The sequence below is a fragment of the Salmo salar genome, chromosome 06 (assembly GCF_965601325.2).
Source record: "Salmo salar chromosome 06, fSalSal1, whole genome shotgun sequence".
NCBI lineage: Eukaryota > Metazoa > Chordata > Actinopteri > Salmoniformes > Salmonidae > Salmo > Salmo salar.
In genome coordinates, this window is record NC_138296.1 from 48181560 (window position 1) to 48200161 (window position 18602).

Here is an 18602-nt window from a genome sequence, read left to right on the forward strand (position 1 = left end):
GTATGTATGTATGTATGTATGTATGTATGTATGTATGTATGTGTATGTGTATATATGTATATATATGTGTATGTATATATATGTGTATATATATGTATGTGTATATATATATGTGTGTGTGTATGTATATATATGTGTATGTATATATATATATATATGTGTGTGTGTGTGTGTGTGTGTGTGTGTGTGTGTGTGTGTGTGTGTGTGTATATATATTAGTGTTTTACAATTTTCCCAGAAGTGGTTAGTCTATGGAATCTTCAATTACATTGAGCTGATTTCTGACGTGCTGTTCCTTCTTTTTCAGTAGTGTATTGTTTTAGTGGTTCACCATAGTGAAGGCGTAGACTCAGGTTTTCTGGGTCTCTATGTTTTTGGTTCTATGTTTTCTCTCTCTATCTCTCCCTCTCTGTCTCTCCCAGCTGCCAGCACTACAACGTTTCAGCCACTGAGGCATATGTCCTGCATGCAAAATTTAACATAGCCAGCAGATGGCGACCTTGTTTAATACAACATAAATAAAAACGCAACATTTAAAGTGTTGGTCCCATGTTTCATGAGCTGAAATAAAATATCCCAGAAATGTTCCATATGCACAAATGTTATTTCTCTCAAATTGTGTGCACAAATTTGTTTACATCTGTTAGTGAGCATTTATCCTTTTCCAAGATAATCCATCCACTTGTTTGACATATCAAGAAGCTGATTAAACAGCATGATCAGTACACAGGTGCACCTTGTGCTGGGGACAATAAAAGCCCACTCTAAAATGTGCAGTTTTGTCACACAACACAATGCCACAGATGTCTCAAGTTTTGAGGGAGCGTGCAATTGGCATGCTGACTGCAGGAGCAGCAATGTCCACCAGAGCTGTTGCCACATAATTGAATGTTAATTTCTACCATAAGTCGCCTCCAATGTTGTTTTAGAGAATTTGGCAGTACAACCAACCGGCCTCACAACCGCAGACCATATATATGTATGGTGTTGTGTGGGTGAGTGGTTTGCTGATGTTAAAGTTGTGGACAGAGTGCCCCATGGTGGCGGTGGGGTTATGGTACAGACACAATTATTGATAGCAATTTGAATGCACAAAAATAGCGCAATGAGATCTTGAGGCCCATTGTGAGGCCCATTTTTTTTTTTTTTTAAGGTATCTGTGACCGACAGATGCATATCTGTATTCCCAGTCATGTGAAATTCAGCGATTAGGGCCTAATGATTTTATTTCAATTGACTGATTTCCTCCTATGATCTGTAACTCAGTAAAATCTTAGAAATTGTTTCATGTTGTCACGTCCTGACCATAGAAAGCTTTTATTTTCTATGGTAGAGTAAGTTAGGGCGTGACTGGGGGTTTAATGTAGTTTATATTTTCTATGTGGGGTTTTAGTTTAGTTTTTCTACGTTTGGGTGATTTGTATGATTCCCAATTAGAGGCAGCTGGTAATTGTTGTCTCTAATTGGGGATCATACTTAACCCACAGGTGGAAAACATTCTACTTATGGGATATTGTGTTTATGTGTAGTTTCATTGTCGTCACGTTTCGTTTATTCTTTATTGTTTTTGTATGTTGCTTAGTTTCACTTTATATTAAAGATGTGGAACGCTACTCACGCTACTACGCCTTGGTCCGATTATTCCAACGAACGTGACAGAATATCCCATCCAACCAGGACCAAGCAGCGTGACCAGGAGGAGCAGGGATCCTGGGCACGGGAGAGAAGGGAGTGGAGGACATCCTGGACGTGGGAGGAGATCATGGCAGGAGACAAGAGCCTGCCATGGAAGCAGGCGGAGGCAGCGAAGGAGGATCAACGACGACTCCGGGGTTCGCAACCACAACGGAAGCCCGAGAGACAGCCTGAAAAAGTTTTTTTGGGGGGGGGCACATGGAGTGGTTGGCGAGGCCGAGGGGCGAGTCGGACAGGGAAGAGGAATATTGGGAGAGACTGAGCGAGGATTATTGTGAGATAGTTGAGGGGAGTGATGAGTTAGAGTTGATGGTTTGGTGTCTGGAGCAAGACACTCGCCGTGAGGAGCGTGGGACTAGTCAGGCACCATGTTTGCAGAGATACGCAATGTGTCTCCAGTGCGCGTCCTGTGCCAGCGCCCCGCACTTGCCGGGCTAAAGTGAGCATCCAGCCAGGACGGGTTGTGCCAGCTCTAACTGTCACGTCCTGACCATAGAAAGATTTTATTTTCTATGGTGGAGTAGGTCAGGGTGTGACTGGGGGGGGGGGGTTAATCTAGTTTATATTTTCTATGTGGGGTTCTAGTTTAGTTTTTCTATGTTTGGGTGATTTGTATGATTCCCAATTAGAGACAGCTGGTAATCGTTGCCTCTAATTGGGGATCATACTTAACCCACAGGTGGAAAACATGCTACTTATGGGATATTGTGTTTATGTGTAGTTTCGTTTATTCTTTATTGTTTTTGTATGTTGCTTAGTTTCACTTTATATTAAAGATGTGGAACGCTACTCACGCTGCGCCTTGGTCCGATTATTCCAACAAACGTGACACATGTTGCGTTTATATTTTTGTTCTGTATAATTCACAAACCTGTCATCAATGATGTTGATAGTACCATTGCATTTATTGTACATCTGAATGCTGTACAGTCCAGTGTTAAGGTCATTGTATAGATGATAATGGTAAGGCTAGTACTAGAGAGATTGTCTCAAGCACAGACACTCAAAGCAGAGAACCTCAATAATGCCGGAACTTGAGTCTCAGGTGATCCGAAATCAGTTCTTATATACAGAAGGTCACTAGAGCAGAGTTCAACGTTCATCTCAGGTTAACAAGTAGGCCTACTAGAAGATCAACTTGGTGGCCTTACGATTAGAGTGTCCGCCCTTTGATTCGAAGGTTGGGCGTTCGATCTCCTGCCGAGCCATACCAAAGATCGTTAAATCAGGACCCGATGCGTCTCTGCTTTGCACTCAGCATCAAGGAGATTTGGGGGTAAGGCCCTGTGATAGACTAGTGTCCTGTCCAGGGGGTGTAATTGTACATCAAGCTGCCTCATGCTACAGAAACAGGAGATTGGCTCCTGCTCCTGTGAGATGTTCCAGCTTGCACGAGCCTGCTACTTACCCACTACTAGAAAATCAAACCTCCATGAAGATCAAAGCAAATGACACACATATAGAAATAGCATGTAAACAACATGTATGTTAACTTAATATACTGACTCTGGCTGGAGTCACCAGAATCTGTTAGATGTCATGTTCAAAACAAGAAACACATTTGATAGAGCAGACACTGGGTTCCTCCCCACATGATAGTGTGGTATTTACTCTATACATGCCAATTCTATGTTTGGCCAACTGTTAAAAATGCCACCTCGCCTCGATCAACCCTCTCCCACAGTTGAGCCTGTGCCACACACACAGACCTCCCCTTACGCTTTACAAGCTTGTCTCACACTATCTAATTCCATCGTAATCAAGGTCTCATCCCCTAATATGAAACTATAGCCTACCTCACAGTCAGACAATCTATTTACAGTATATGGGTATTTAGACTATGTGTCTAAATTAAGTGTCAACTTCCTCCATCCAGGACATACCACTGTGCTAATCAAATGCACTTCTCAAAGCACTTCTCCCAATCATTTCATGTTCGTGTAACAGTATAGCTTTCGTCCCTCTCCTCGCCCCTACCTGGGCTCAAACCAGGGACCCTCTACACACATCAACAACTGCCTCCCACGAAGCATCGTTACCCATCGCGCCACAAAAGCCACGGCCCTTGCAGAGCAAGGGGAACAGAGCGAGTGACGTCACCGATTTGAAACGCTATTAGCGCGCACCCTGCAAACTAGCTAGCCATTTCACATCGGTTACATTTGCTCAACTTCAATTAAACTGTTGAGTCGGATTGGACATACATGGAATATTATTAACGTGAGCTGTTGAGTCTCTGATCATTAGCTAGGCCTACAGTCACAGTGGAGGCAGGATATACACGACATGACCAAAGGTATGTAGACACCTGCTCCTCGAACATCTCATTCCAAGATCATGGGCATTAATATGGAGTTGGTCCCCCATGTGCTGCTATAAAAGCCTACACTCTTCTGGGAAGGCATTCACACTAGATGTTGGAATATTGCTGTGAGGTCGTGCACTAATGTTGGGTGATTAGAACTGGCTTGCAGTCGGCGTTCCAATTCATCCCAAAGGTGTTCGATGGAGTTGAGGTCAGGGTTCTGCACAGGCCAGTCAAGTTCTTCCACACCGATCTCGACATAGCATTTCTGTACGGACCTCGCTTTGTGCACAGGGGCATTTAAAAATATATATAAATATTTGAGCCTTTATTTAACTAGGTAAGCCAGTTAAGAACAAATTCTTACTTACAATGATGGCCTACCCCAGCTGACACTGGGCCAATATGTGTGCCGCCCTATGGCACTCCCAATCACGGACGGTTGTGATGGTAAAACATGGGATGGTAAAACGTGATTCATCACTCCAGCGACCGCGTTTCCACTGCTCCGGAGTCCAATGTTGGCGAGCTTTACACCACTCCAGCTGACGCTTTGCATAACGCGTGGTGATCTGCGGTGTGTGTGCGGCCATAGAAACCCATTTCATAAAACTCCCGACAAACAGTTATTGTGCTGACGTTGCTTCCAGAGGCAGTTTGGAAATTGGTAGTGAATGTTGCAACCAAGGACAGAAGATTTTTATGCGTTACGCACTTCAGCACTCAGCGGTCTCTTTCTGTGAGCTTGTGTGGCCTACCACTTCGCGGCTGAGCCATTGTTCGTTTCCACTTCACAATAACAGCACTTACATTTGACTGGGGAAGCTCTAGCGAGGCAGAAATTTGACGAACCGACTTGTTGGAAAGGTGGCATACTATGACAGTGCTACTTTGAAAGTCACTGAGCTATTCAGTAAGGCTATTCTACTGCCAATGTTTGTCTATGGAGATTGCATGGCTGTGTGCTCGATGTTATACACGTGTCAGCAACGTGAGTGGCTGAAATAGCTGAATCCGCTCATTTGAAGGGGTGTCCACATACTTTCGTATATATATATATATATATATATATATATATATATATATATATATATATATATATAGTGTATATGTGATTTCAGATTGTCTAGACAGGTGTACTAATGACACACGTTGACCTTCCCAGGTGTGAATTGGGAAAGAATCACGCGCTAAAGAAAAATACCATACAATTCTAAAACATAAATAACACGTTGAGTACAGTCCTTATGGACTCTTCACCTCATTTTCCCAGTTTCCACAGTGTTGACTTTGAGTCTGCAATTCTAAAGATGTTTTGGATTTTCTACAGAAATAAATCGATAGCGGTAAATAAATATTTAATGACTTTCCCATAAAAAAAACAGATGTTTACTAGGTAATAGGTAAACATACATTGATTGATGGTGTTTATTGTCCTTCAAGAGGAAATTCTTTCCACAGCTCACCACAAGCCTACATACACAACAAGAAAAAAACATCCCTGATAACTTACATGTAAACATATGTAATTGTGCCCTGTCACTTCTTGGGTTTTACTGGATGCTGAATGCTTGGCATCCCATTGTCTATTACCATGGCACTCCCAACTTGACCACAGCTAGTCTTTTCCATGTTTTTACTGGGTCGAGGGAGAGGGGCTTTCTAAGAGGAGAGATCGGGGTACTCGGCCAATCTTTCCCAAGCAAGATGTGATTAAGTGTTCGCCATTTACAATCTATTAATACACGGTTATTCATATTGTATTAATATATGAATGCCGGTTATTAATACTTGTTTCTGTTCGTCACCTAATTTGACGATTAAACGTGTTGAAATGTGTGCTCTAGAGTGCTGAGTGATGCACTGTGAGAAGGATCTTTCCAAGGAACAGACGTTTGGACAAATTGGGCAAGACCTGTCTCATTTGCTATTATTTCCTGTTAACCCTGGTCCAGTACAACACTGTTTCTATAGCAAGAGGAGCGTGAAGGACCAGGAAGATGTTTTACATTCATGACTAATAAAGTGATCTAATCTAACGGGTCATCAGACCTCCCATAGTACTAGCTATTACTACTTAAAACAGTTAATATTTCTATATGTATTCTGCATTACTATGTGATGTCTTTAAAAAATGTATTTCGATACTGTATATAGCATAGAATGTCTGATGTCAATGCACGTAACCTTCTCCTGAATGCTGTGTGGTCTGTGGTGAAACGCATAGTGATCTAATCAGCCCAATGCTAGCGAAAAGCTAGTTAATACGCTCGACTTTGTTTATCCAATCGACTGTTCACTCAGACCTAATGTTTTTGTCATTTCCCCCGCAGGCCACGGGTAAAGCAACAGGTCAGTGAATTGCTTGTTGGCCTGGAAAAGCGAGTATTCATTGACTGGCAGTGGGCCGTTGTGCTATGCGCTTACACAGCATTTCAGTCTGAGGGCATTAGGCAGCTAGCACTCTCCGTACTGACATGTACTGTATTACGTAATAAACATATTCCTATCTCTCTCTCTTGTTTGGGCCCACAACAATTTAACCTAATTGAGCAACATTGTGTATATTGCACTGTATATTTCCCTTTAATTTGGCCTCCTTTAGTGTGTATATGACACCACTGGTGAACTTTAGATGGTAAGGACACTGTTGTAGGCCAGGCTATACGGTTTGCACGCTAGTAGGCTATACAGGTAACACTGTCAAAGCAGCAGGGCAGTATGCTATTCCCTGCACAGGGTGCACTGACTCCACCAATACCAAGATGGAATCCAACCGATCGTTATATAATCCTGTACTTTGAGCACGGTCCCTCATGTCTACTGGTCCGAGTAACTGGACCACTGCCCTGTGTTTATAGTACACTACCACAACAACTAATCATTCTAAATTACACATGCCCCTTTAACTCAGACTCTTCCTCTCCTTGTCTCTCCGTCTCGTCACGTCCCTTCACAAGCTAGTCAATGAGTAAACATGGGTATGTAGCTACATCAAAAAGACAGGTGCTGGTCACCTGGATTAACGGTGCCCTCTTGTCTACATGCTGTATTAGGATGAATCATCACCATCTCTCTACTAGGGTCATACATTTGGCAGGAGGTTAGGAAGTACAGCTGTTTCCACCTCATTTTGTGGGCAGTGTGCTCTCTCTCTCTCTGTCTATCTCTTGCTCTCTCTCTCACACACACACACACACACACACACACACACACTATAGAGGAATTTCGCTGGTGATAATTATAATTTATTACATTTCTATAGTGCTTTCAATAGAATCTCAAAGTGCTTTAAGAACAAAAAAACAAACAAGCAATATATCATGACGGGCCAACCAATAAAGGCCAAGTCTTTGAAAGCTGCATCCTCCGAAGACAGAGAGGGCCAGTTCATGGCTTGAGCGGAGGGAGCTGGACAGAGGATGGTGACGGAGTCTGCTGATGATCTTGTGGGAGGGCAAGTCTGGGAACCAGCCTGAGTCATATAGCCACTTATAGCCTCTTCCAGTCTGTGTAACACCACTTGGCTGATGCCTCAGCAGCTCTGGACGCCAGAAAGCTCGCCACACAAAGTTCAGAATAGTAGCCAGTCGTCCTCACTACGAACCCTCTGCCTCGGGTATAAGCAGCCCACTCTAACCATTTGATTCCTGTCCCTCACTGCTGCTGTTGTCATTGACCATCGACCCAAGCCATTTCTCTCTCTCTCTCTCGCTATCTCTCTCTCCATATCTATTCTCTCTATGTTCTGTACTGTACCTCACCGTGTTGATGGAAACACATAGTCTGTCATGTATATATTGTGTTCTTAACCTTGTTATGGAAACACAGTGGCATGCGCACTCCATAAACTCTCACCTTGTTGTGAATGAACACCATAAAAGGATTATGGTGGCGTGTTTACTACTACAGCATACAATGGCACCACTTGATTTTACAGTCCTGTTTTCGATGATATTTGCCTGGTATTGTCTAAGGGAATATATTTTCTAGATGGTAACAAGCAGGAAGAAATACAATAACTTTCCAGTTATGTACTTCATTATTTTTTTTTGTTGCAAAAGACTTGCATAGCCTAGTTCATCAGACATGTATGATTGTTGTGATGGTCTTGAGTTTTTTGGTTTTGTTTACCCCTCTCTGACCTGAATGGAGGTGTGAATAGAAGGTGTGTGAAGTTCCGTGCTCCTTGACCAAGTATTGATACCATTACTGTAAACATGTCAAGTATTTTTGTGTGTAATGTATTTTCGGTGTGTCGGACCCCATGAAAACTAGTTGTCTGTTAATGGGAATCCAAATCAAACAAGTTACCACGTTTTTTTGGTGGTTGATTGCCATGGTGACCATGGTTCCAAGTAAAATTAACACAGGAATGTGAAAATATTGAAATAAGCTATCAATTATAATGCAATAACCTATGCCCTGCATTCACAGTAACATTCAAATTGAGCCCTTGTTTTCTGGACAGCAGTAGGCTACCATCCCTGAACGTCACCTTGTTGAGGTTGTCAAAAGCATAAGAGAGATTATTTCCAGACAGGCGACAGACATAGGCTACAAGTAGGTTAATTGAGGTTATGTAAATTAGAGATGGCACACACAACCTGTCCAACACCATCATCATGCCCCTGTTGGGTTGTTGACCATATCTTGTGGGATGGGTTTCCAAGCGCTGCGCACTGACCGCACACTCTCATTGGCCAGCCCTGCGCATAAAGCAACGCTATTGGCTAGAGAAGTCTACTTCAAGACAACTCCAACTATCGCAATCTTCAGAAAATCAACATTGAACGTAAACACTCGAGACAGACCTAAACTGATAGGAGCTATACATCTTGTATTCTGAACGGACTTTACTATTTTTCTTTACTATTTTTCTTTAGGATTTTTATTTTCCTTGCATAATGAAGTTTGTCAGATTCCTGATGAAGAACGCTGCTTTGGCCAACGTGCCAAAGCATATTGACCATTTCTCAAAATTCTCACCATCACCTTTGTCTATGAAGCAATTCTTGGATTTCGGTGAGTAGAATACAAACTCAACAGCATCATTTTGAATACCAATGCCATAACGTTGCTCAGCAAATAATTCGAGCGCACAATGTTTCAATATTAATTTCAATGTCGTGCACACTGATAGAGGGATGTCATTGTATGTTTTGCAGGCTTGCAGAATAACACATGGTAGGAAATGTAAAGAAAATGGTAATTAAACCATACAAGACATAGGGGTATAATCTAAATCTAAACTACAACACTGAATATGGTAATTAGATATCATTTTTCAATATGTTTACACTGACTAGTCTCATGTGCAAACAATATTACCTACGGATGTTGGCTGGTTCAAATTTGACAACAAGCAGCAGTCACATGTACTGAACATGTTTACGTAAGGAAACGTGGTTGTTCCAGCTAGCCAATCATAATGTTTACATGTAGACTACAACGTTACCATGGTTTTCAGGAACGATATGAGATACTGAAGGAATAGGCTGTCTGCATAGGCCATAGTGTGGCATGTACAGGTGATGTTGATGATGATGATGAAGATAAATAATAGCTATTATTATTATTATTACACGATTGCTTTGATATATCCTCAAACACTTTTGCTCTAGCTTATCTAACTTTGACACCCACCATCTCCAGGTTCTACAAATGCCTGCGAGAAGACATCCTTCGCCTTCCTTAGACAAGAACTCCCCGTCCGGTTGTCCAACATCATGAAAGAGCTCAACCTCTTGCCGGACCGGTTGTTGACCACACCATCGGTGCAGCTAGTACAACGCTGGTAAGAGACAGCTAGAGCAATCAGGAACCTATCCGAAAACGTAAACTTTTAACGGGACAGTAGCATATAATGTCGCCCTATATATACTATAATCGGGATATATTGTGCCACAGTGTCGGCACAAAAGTGTTTATTGTTTGCAGCATAGCGTACATACCCGGGGTTTGATTTAAGCAACGTTGTTGTTATGGTCATTTGGCCAATGCATAGCTCTAGTGTCCCAGCTGTGCGCCACTCACTCGCGTTGTGAACTTTGTCCCAGTTCCCTCCCTCCCTCCCCTCGTTGTTTTTGACAAAGGGTTGTCTTGGCAGGAACAGTTGAAACGGGGGAGGGGGGGGGGGGGGGGGGGGGGGGGGGAAGTACAGTAGCCTACTCTCCGACCGCTCCGCTCACTCTCGAGTGCGAAAGGGGAACTTCAAGTGCAAACTGTACCATTGCACTTATGTAATAGCCAATGGAAGTATATTGCACTTTGGGTTTTGATGAAGGAAGTCACAAAATACATTTACAGAAAAAAAGAAACGGCAGAAATCTGATGTTTTCGAATGTGCATTGGAATGCCATAACTCAATTTGATCATGTTATTGCACTTCTATGGTATAACATGATTGGAATCCGTATGGTATTCTTTGGTGTATTTTCTTGGTATGACTGAGTTTTATGTCCAGAAGTGTCATCTGATAACCCATCGAGCACATCGGGCGTGTACGTAGCTCTGTAGGATGTTTATGATAATGGACTGAATGATGAAATGTGTCTTCAGTTTGCGCGCCCCGCCTATAAACGGGAAGATGTTTTTCTTGCACATGGCTGCTGGAGCACACGTTCCAAAAGTAGCTGTGTACTGCTGTAATTGTAACGATCTGCCTCTGGAGGAGTCGGAAGACTTAAAATTAACTTTGTTGTAAATAGGGTATATCACACTGAAACCTGAGAAAGACTTTCAAACAAAGAAAAACATTCCAAGCATACTTCCCTTATTCCTGATGTGAACAATTTGATTTAGTGGCCATAGTTAGATCACTATTACAATTCACATGTACACATAGCTGTAATTACACATCTAGTCAATGGGATTGATCATCTAATAATCTAGCTGTAGTAAACAGGTATTATAATGTGTAATGTCAATTTGAACTGCCATCATCAATATGATAACTGGCACATGATAGATAGTAGGTTCCCATCATATAAAGAAGACACAGTGCACTGCCCTGATATGTAACCTTGTTTTCCCTTGTATACAGGTAAAGGGAGTTAGAGCTGGGGGTGGAATGTTCTTGTCATACTGCCCTCTGATTGGTGGAGGAGAGGGGCTGGGACTGCTGAGTTCCCATCTCTTGTTGTGTGGAGGTCAGATAGGGGTAGCTAGAATTTTCCCCTGGACACACAAACAGGAGTGAGCCACACCCAAAGTGAGAATAACATGTTCAAAATGTATGATTGACAACAGGCCTTCATAGGAATCAATACAAATGGAGTATAGATGAAACAAAGCACTACATTGTTGTTTTCTCTTATTCATGGATGCTTGTAGCAGTTTCACATCAAGTAAAATGTAAACATGCATCTTAAGGTTATCCTAGGTTCCTGATTTAAAACCAAATAAGGCTCATGTGCTTCCTTGCAGATGACTATTGGCTTGTTCTTGTTGAATGATAACAAGTTTTGCCGTCTTATGGATTAGCATGCAGCTCCGATCCTAATGTGGACTGGCAGGCTGGAAGGAAAGCCTTGTGCAGAGCTTTTGCAGAAATGAAGGCTCACGTTGACTTGATTTAGTTGGACAGAAGAGGCTCGCTGGTCTGTCCTAAGCAGCATATGAGAATGTCTGTGGAGTAGGTTCTGTGTATAGGAATCACATGGACATATTGAGACACACGCACACAATGTGCCTAGCAATGCGAGATGGATGAGGGGTGTCCTGGTATCAGAGCGATGCAGGGACAGGGATGCAGGAATGACACCTAGCTGGTCCGAAAGCCAACTGGAAAATTACCAGTGCAAAAGTACCTTCCCTATCTACTAACAGTCTCTATTGACAGATCCTGAGACGCAATAGCCTTTTGCTTTACTATTGAGAATCAATGTTTTTTTTTTTTCATCTCAGTATTTAAACAAATGTTGACGATGCCTGTTTGATTGTAACGTGGCAATACTAAGGTCACCTAATTAACTCTTCCATCTCTCTCTTCTAGGTACATCCAAAGCTTTATGGAGATCTTGGACTTCCTTGACAAGAGCCCAGACGACCACAGTGTCTTGGAATCGTAAGTTTACACCAGCTTCCGCTAACCCCTCCATATTGTGGTCCTGTGTCGCTCAGGCAGTAGAGCATGGCATTTGCAATGCCAAGATGGATGACGGGTTTGATTCCCACTGGGGCCATCCATACATGAAATGTATGACTGTAAGTCGCTTTGGATAAAAGCGTCTTCTAAATAGCATATATTAATCATCTAATACTAACTCTGAAAAACTAGCTATTTATTTAAAAAATATTTTTTGGGGGGGGAAGATTGTTAAAGACTAAGATTGACAGTCCCCTTTCTCTCCCTCTCTCCAGGTTTGTTGAATCCCTGGAGACCATTAGGAACAGGCACAATGATGTGGTGCCCACTATGGCGCAGGGCGTCATCGAGTACAAAGACGCCTTCGGCCAGGACCCGGTCACTAGCCAGAACATCCAGTACTTCCTGGACCGATTCTACATGAGTCGTATCTCTATCCGCATGCTCATCAACCAGCACAGTAAGTCCCGCCTCTGAGGTCACAGGCATTCCACATTGATTAGTTCAAAATAAGCTTGTCAGTTAAAGCTATCTGTTTATTTTCCAACATAGTTTAGGGGATGTGTTTTTGGGACAACCTCTCACCAAATAGCTGTTGCTGATGGTTGACAGGGATTTGCCTATATCAGTTTGGCCTTGACCAATCCAGTTCCCCTTAACTGAACCTGCAACTCAAGCAGAAGGCAATGCAACAATTTGGCCCTGGCATTGAACAAGCCGTTTGAAGTTGAGATTAATGCTTACACTGTTAGTCTTGACACACATCCAAGTAGTGTTCTAATTGTGCTGGCAACCAGCTATACAAGGGTTGGCATGAAAAGACTGGCAGAGGTGCTTGCACATGCTGAGGTAGATTTTTTTTTGACAGTCTCAGCCCGGAGGCCTGACTATAAGACAGGAAATAGGGTTGTTTATAGAATAAAGAACTCACTTTACTCGTTTTAGCCTCTAGAGTTTTCCAACTATAGTAGGATAAGTAGTGTCCATGCTGTGCTATGGGTACAGCGTTTTGTGTTGTCAGCTCTTATGCAACCAATGAAAAACAGGTTCAAACTGCTCTTAGGGTTTGGACCACTTTTTTCCACTCCACCCACCTCAGCCCTATTTGTCCAAGGTCATTCAAACAGAACTGGGCCTTGGCGGTACTCTCCTGCCCAGTCTTTGCCTTTTCAATCATTCACCGAAACATTTTGGACTTGGTCCACCACATGTAACATTCTAACTCTTCCCCCCTTTTCATCTCCTCCTCCCCTTGTCCCCACTTTCTCTTCAGCACTTATTTTCAACGGGAACACCAACCCAGCCCACCCCAACACCATCGGGTGCATTGACTCCCTGTGTGATGTCACTGAAGTGATTCGAGGTTAGAGAACCTTTGGGGCTTTGGGGCTTACTTATTAAATTGGTCTAAGGGGAAAATGAGGTGGTAGGGTGATAGAAAGACCCAGTTTTGAAGTGCTTATTCTGTTTATTTGAAGCCCGATAACTCACAAAGAGTGGCTCCGTCTGCATTTGGCTATCATGTTCATTTTTGTGACAGCTGGAAACAGCTAATTACATTTCTTTCTTCTCCTCTCTTTCTCTCCAGATGCGTTTGAGAGTGCCAAGATGCTCTGTGAGCAGTACTACCTCGGGGCCCCTGAGCTAGAGCTAAGGGAGATGAACTGTAAGCAGATCAGGCCTCTACACACTCTCACCCATGATGTGAATTTGAAATAAAAAAAACTCACACATTATCTGAAAAGCTAAGTAGTGTCACATGCAGTACAATAGTAGCTATTAATAGGGAAATAAACCAATGCACTTATGGGGATTTCATAGTCTGTTGTCATTTCCCTTTTCAGCCAACAATGTTAGAGATCCAATCCAGATCTCTTATGTCCCCTCCCATCTCTACCACATGCTGTTTGAGCTCTTCAAGGTGAGTCCATATAATGATATCTTAAAACTCAAAGTGGATGATAGGGAGAACATTGGCTGCATGACTTTAGGACAGTAATATCAAATTATGATGGTGGGTGGTCAGATTTTATGTGTTGACAAATACCTGAGTGTTCTCTTTTGATGTCCCACAGAATGCCATGAGAGCTACAATTGAGACCAATGAATTCAGCAACAACCTGCCACCCATCAGAGTCATGCTGGCCCTTGGCGGAGAGGATTTGTCAATCAAGGTGAGTGACAGGGCAGACTTCCAATCACAGTGCTCATATAGCCTTGCAGGAATTAGAATCAAGATGATGAGAGACCTGGGGCAAAGTGTAGAACTGTTGGAAACTCGGTGAACCAATATCTAAAAGTGAACGTTTCTAATACAGTTAAATTCCATGAAACAGCAAAACAACAAACCCCAAATAGAACCAACACCTAGGCCTATGTGACCTCTAACCTTAAACCCAATCCTGTTATTCATTGAAACTCCCTCATTGCATAACCACTACAAATCCTTATTTGAAACAACCCAACGGATTGTAAGAGAAAGATGATGCTGGCTGTAATCTTGTGCCATAGCTTAGCTCTCCTCTATTGTGCCCTCCGCCTAGTTCACCCCCTAGTACAACCTTGATTGAGTTATCCAAGGCATCATTCTCATCAATGATTAATGCAGAGCCACTTGAGCCATGCTCTCATTAACAGGATTGGACAAAGTATGTAAAGCCATATTTAGTAAGGGATTAACTACAGCTGCTATTGGTTGATGTCGTTAACCTTTCCCCCAATTAGAATCTTAGCAGTGGTGAATGCGAAACTATGGCTGTCTCAGTGAATTTGAGCTAAATCCTCTCATGATCCACCTCCACCACCAAGTCCATCTGCTCACCTCTGCGCTAGATGCCTTGATTATTCCTAATGACCTTAGCATTTTCTTCTCTCTGTCCCAATGTTCTAATCCCAGGTTTATATCATAGGCGTTTTTGTTAATGTATTCTTGCCCAATATATAGAGTGTTAATCAGTGATAGCTCTACTTAAATGGACCCAGATTGTCAATAAATGGGTGTGAGCGTAATCTGTGTGTAATCTCGCTCTCTCTGTCTCTTTTTAGGTGATGGATAGGGGTGGTGGTGTCCCCTTAAGAAAGATTGAGACGCTGTTCAGCTACATGTACTCCACAGCTCCCAGACCCGACTTCGGTGACAATCAGCGGGCCCCACTGGTGCGTGATACCTACACATCTACTTATATAACCTCACAGAACCTAAAAACGCACAGAAGCCATACTTACGACTAGATAACCTTGTTTTTTGTTGAAGTATTTCTGTACCTGGAGGCCGAAGATCCTATTTTATAACAGTGCTAATAGTTCCAACTATGTCAATGTATTTTCATTAGCCGTAACATTTCCCCTGTTGTGTGTCCCTCCAGGCTGGTTTTGGCTATGGGCTTCCCATTTCACGCCTCTATGCGCGTTACTTCCAGGGAGACCTGCAGTTATACTCAATGGAGGGTCATGGTACCGATGCTGTCATTCACATGAAGGTAAGAGGCAACTACCTACTACCTCCTTATACACCTCAGATACTAATAACCTGTCAAGTTGTCACATTCCTATCCTCTTCTATCCCCCGCTCTCTCCCTCAGGCATTGTCCACAGATTCAGTGGAGAGGCTTCCTGTGTTCAACAAGACAGCTCTGAAACACTACAAAGTCAACTTGGAGGCAGATGACTGGTGTGTTCCCAGTAAAGAACCACTGGACCTGGCCATATACAGAGTCGCCAAGTGAACTTTGACCTTTAAATTACCTTAAGCCCTTAAGGAGAGAGAAAAAGGGCCAAATCTCAATGGGATCTAATGTTGACGTGGTGGTGGGGGAAAGACGTTGCGACCAATCCTGGAGGAAGTCTAGAAGAGAAGAAGCTTCTGATTTCACATCTTTAAAATCCCTAGTGGTTTCCTGTTTCAGGAAGTGGGTAAACCCACTTACTTCCTGCCAACACTAAAGTTGTGTTCCTAGGAAGGGGGGGTTCAGGGAGAGGGGACTGAACCAGTTGCCTTAGAAAGGCCATCTTCCAAAGTGCAAGTGATTGTAGATCTCAAATTAAACTGCTCCCCAAATATGATTAGTCTGATCTGTATGTTCCATCCCACACCAAGGCCCTTAGCGGGAGCCTCCTGCCCCACTTAGAACAGATGGATTTGGGGTTGACAGTGGAGGGGAGCATGGAAGTGAAGGAGGGGGTGGCGTGAAAAATAGATCCTGTCGGAGAAGGAGAAAAACGAAGGCGGAAGTGGGAGATCTTGTCATTCCGGTAGTACATGGGCTCGACCATTTCAGAGTTGTGAAGGTTTAGGTAAAGTACGTGGTCATGATGGTATTCACTGTGAAGAATAGCCACTTCATTTGAGGGTCGTTTCAGTGGAGGTCGCATCGTTTCACATCCTCATCAGAGTATGGAGAACACACAAAGGGGGGTGTTACTTATCAGTTATGTGTTGTAAAGCATGGTGACAGCCAGCGTCTGGTTAGCCTCGTTGGCATCTCCCTTTGTTAGTCAGATCAGCTATGTCCAGTTATAACCTGTTATGTAGGTTGAAGTTGTAGCAACATAACCATTCGACTGTATCACATAGTATGTGAAACGTGTTAAATTTCATGAGTGCCTAGTGCCAAGTGGCCCACATTTCAAACATCAAACATTCTAATGTCCTAATGTCCTTGATAAGTGCCTATGAATGCAGACAACAGATTGTTCACAAATATTAGCCAATTGGTCATAGTTTTCCTGGTATAAAAATCCTTTATTGTATATGGACCTACTTTTGTTTGGATTGGTCAGTGAGAAAAATGTATACGCAACATTGTTTTCTTTCCATTAGCTTGAACAAAATGTCCAAAACGCGTGCAAGTACAGACAGCCGAATGTATAGTTTGTAATTGTGTTGGATGGAATTCCTTGCCTGTGTGAATAGCTTGAGGTAGAAGAAAATGTGGAGATGTATTTCCTAAGATGGACGACTGCACTATAGAAGTTTGTTAATGGTGACAGTTTGTCCTGCTTTGCAATAGTATGAACACTATTGGCCCAGCTGTGTGCGCATCCCTAGTTGTAGTTGACCCAGTCGACTGAGTATCTTCTAATCAAGCCAAAGCGCTAGTTTGGTTTGTATTATACTTGAATTGAACAAAATGTACTCTTCAAATGTCTTATTTTTAGGAATAAAGTGATTATGTAAAATAAATGATGTCAAATAATGAAGTTATTTTTCTTGTCTTGATTAAATAACAAACACAAGAATGAACAACAACTGTGGCAGTAGTTTGATGCTGTTCTTCACAGCTAAGGTCAAAGGTCGGTCATATCTGCTAAATAAGCTGCCTTTAGGCCAGCGTAAGCATTTATGACTGAGTTAAGGTCAACGCTGTGACTTGCTGTGCTGATCCAGAGTCAGTCTCAGCATTTCAGCTCTACTGCCTGCTCTTCCTCGAACAGTTAAACATATACATACTATCAGAGAACAAGGGGCCAGTATGGAGAGAGCCTGCTGCAGGAAGCAATCAATCTTGACCCGTCAGGCGGTGCCCTTGTAACCAATCAGAGAGGAGAGCACGGCCCAGCTTTATGTAACTGTCTCTTCAAGAGAGAAAAACAAGTGTAGGAGCCAGGAGCCAACCATTCATGGAGATATAGACCTGAGTTATGTCAAGTACTGTTTCTCTGATGCGGCCACTGCCTTCAAAGGCACCTTTGTGGGACTCACTACAAATCTACAGAATTTGAATTTTGGGCCTTCAGTTATTGCTGATACACTATACAGTTAAATGTACAGTACAAAATGAAATCACCTTACCGTATTTTTTTTACATTTCCCGTCTCTTCATGCAAGATTTATATTTCAACACCGGGTAACTTGGGATGGTTTCATAATGCGTTTCTTCTGCAGATGTTTATTCCATCACTGACAAACTGATTTCCCCTTCTTGGAAAGAGTACATTCCTGGAAAGTGTGTATGGGTGTGCCTTTTTCTGTGTAAGTGAGTGTGCGACTCTGCGCACTGAGTCAAACTGCTGTGCTCCTCTCATTTTAGAACATTTTGTACAGCAGCCGTTTGTGGACGTGGTTGGTTAGGCCTATATGTTATATGAGGCGGCGGTGAACATAATGCATGAGAATTGATTCAAAAATATGAGGAACCTCTGCAGTCTTCTTGGAACCCTTTTTCTAAGAGTGTGGGGGACTATCTTGTCCCACAGACAGTCATCAGAGTAATATTGATGAGTTGACGTTAAATTCGGACGACATTCACTTTTCTATGCTTTTATAGCACAATAGTTCTCAATTTTCTAATGACAATGATACAAGAGATCCAAACTAAAAAGATGGGTCAAAACAACTTAGCATAACAACTGTAACAACAAACTTAGTTAAAAAAAAATGGTTGTACATAGGAACCTATACTCATGCATAGTATAACTAGGCTAATGTGTTCTAACCTAGTTAAAAACAAGCATATACAACCAAATTATCTTCCACATTGCCACCTCCCTGTATTTACGACCGGTGGTGAAAAA

The 18602-nt window shown here is 42.5% G+C and overlaps 1 protein-coding gene across 3 annotated transcripts; it reads left to right on the forward strand.

Moving 5' to 3' along the window:
* Nucleotides 1–8741: 8741 nt before the first annotated feature.
* On the forward strand, nt 8742–17288 carry LOC106607477 (pyruvate dehydrogenase (acetyl-transferring) kinase isozyme 2, mitochondrial). 3 transcript variants are annotated; one of them, XM_014204459.3, is made up of 11 exons: nt 8742–9025; nt 9656–9797; nt 11997–12068; nt 12365–12549; nt 13363–13452; nt 13678–13755; nt 13934–14010; nt 14165–14263; nt 15135–15245; nt 15455–15568; nt 15671–17288. In XM_014204459.3, the coding sequence occupies exons 1-11, from the start codon at nt 8908–8910 to the stop codon at nt 15812–15814; spliced, it is 1230 nt and encodes a 409-aa protein (XP_014059934.1). In that variant the 5' UTR covers nt 8742–8907; the 3' UTR covers nt 15815–17288. The 3 variants fall into 3 exon arrangements, with proteins under 3 accessions (XP_014059934.1, XP_045576586.1, XP_014059936.1); XM_014204461.3 differs by lacking the exon at nt 8742–9025 and adding an exon at nt 9430–9531 and having other exon boundaries at nt 15671–16151; XM_045720630.2 differs by lacking the exon at nt 13363–13452 and having other exon boundaries at nt 15671–16151.
* The last annotated feature ends 1314 nt before the right edge of the window (nt 17289–18602 follow it).

What these genes read in the sequence shown, in the direction of transcription:
- LOC106607477 (XM_014204459.3), top strand. Translation starts at nt 8,908, where the DNA reads ATGAAGTTTGTCAGATTCCTGATGAAGAACGCTGCTTTGGCCAACGTG. An exon ending in GAAGCAATTCTTGGATTTCG is followed by an intron (nt 9,026 to 9,655) that starts GTGAGTAGAATA and finishes CACCATCTCCAG; the next exon opens with GTTCTACAAATGCCTGCGAG. An exon ending in CATGCTCATCAACCAGCACA is followed by an intron (nt 12,550 to 13,362) that starts GTAAGTCCCGCC and finishes CTTTCTCTTCAG; the next exon opens with CACTTATTTTCAACGGGAAC.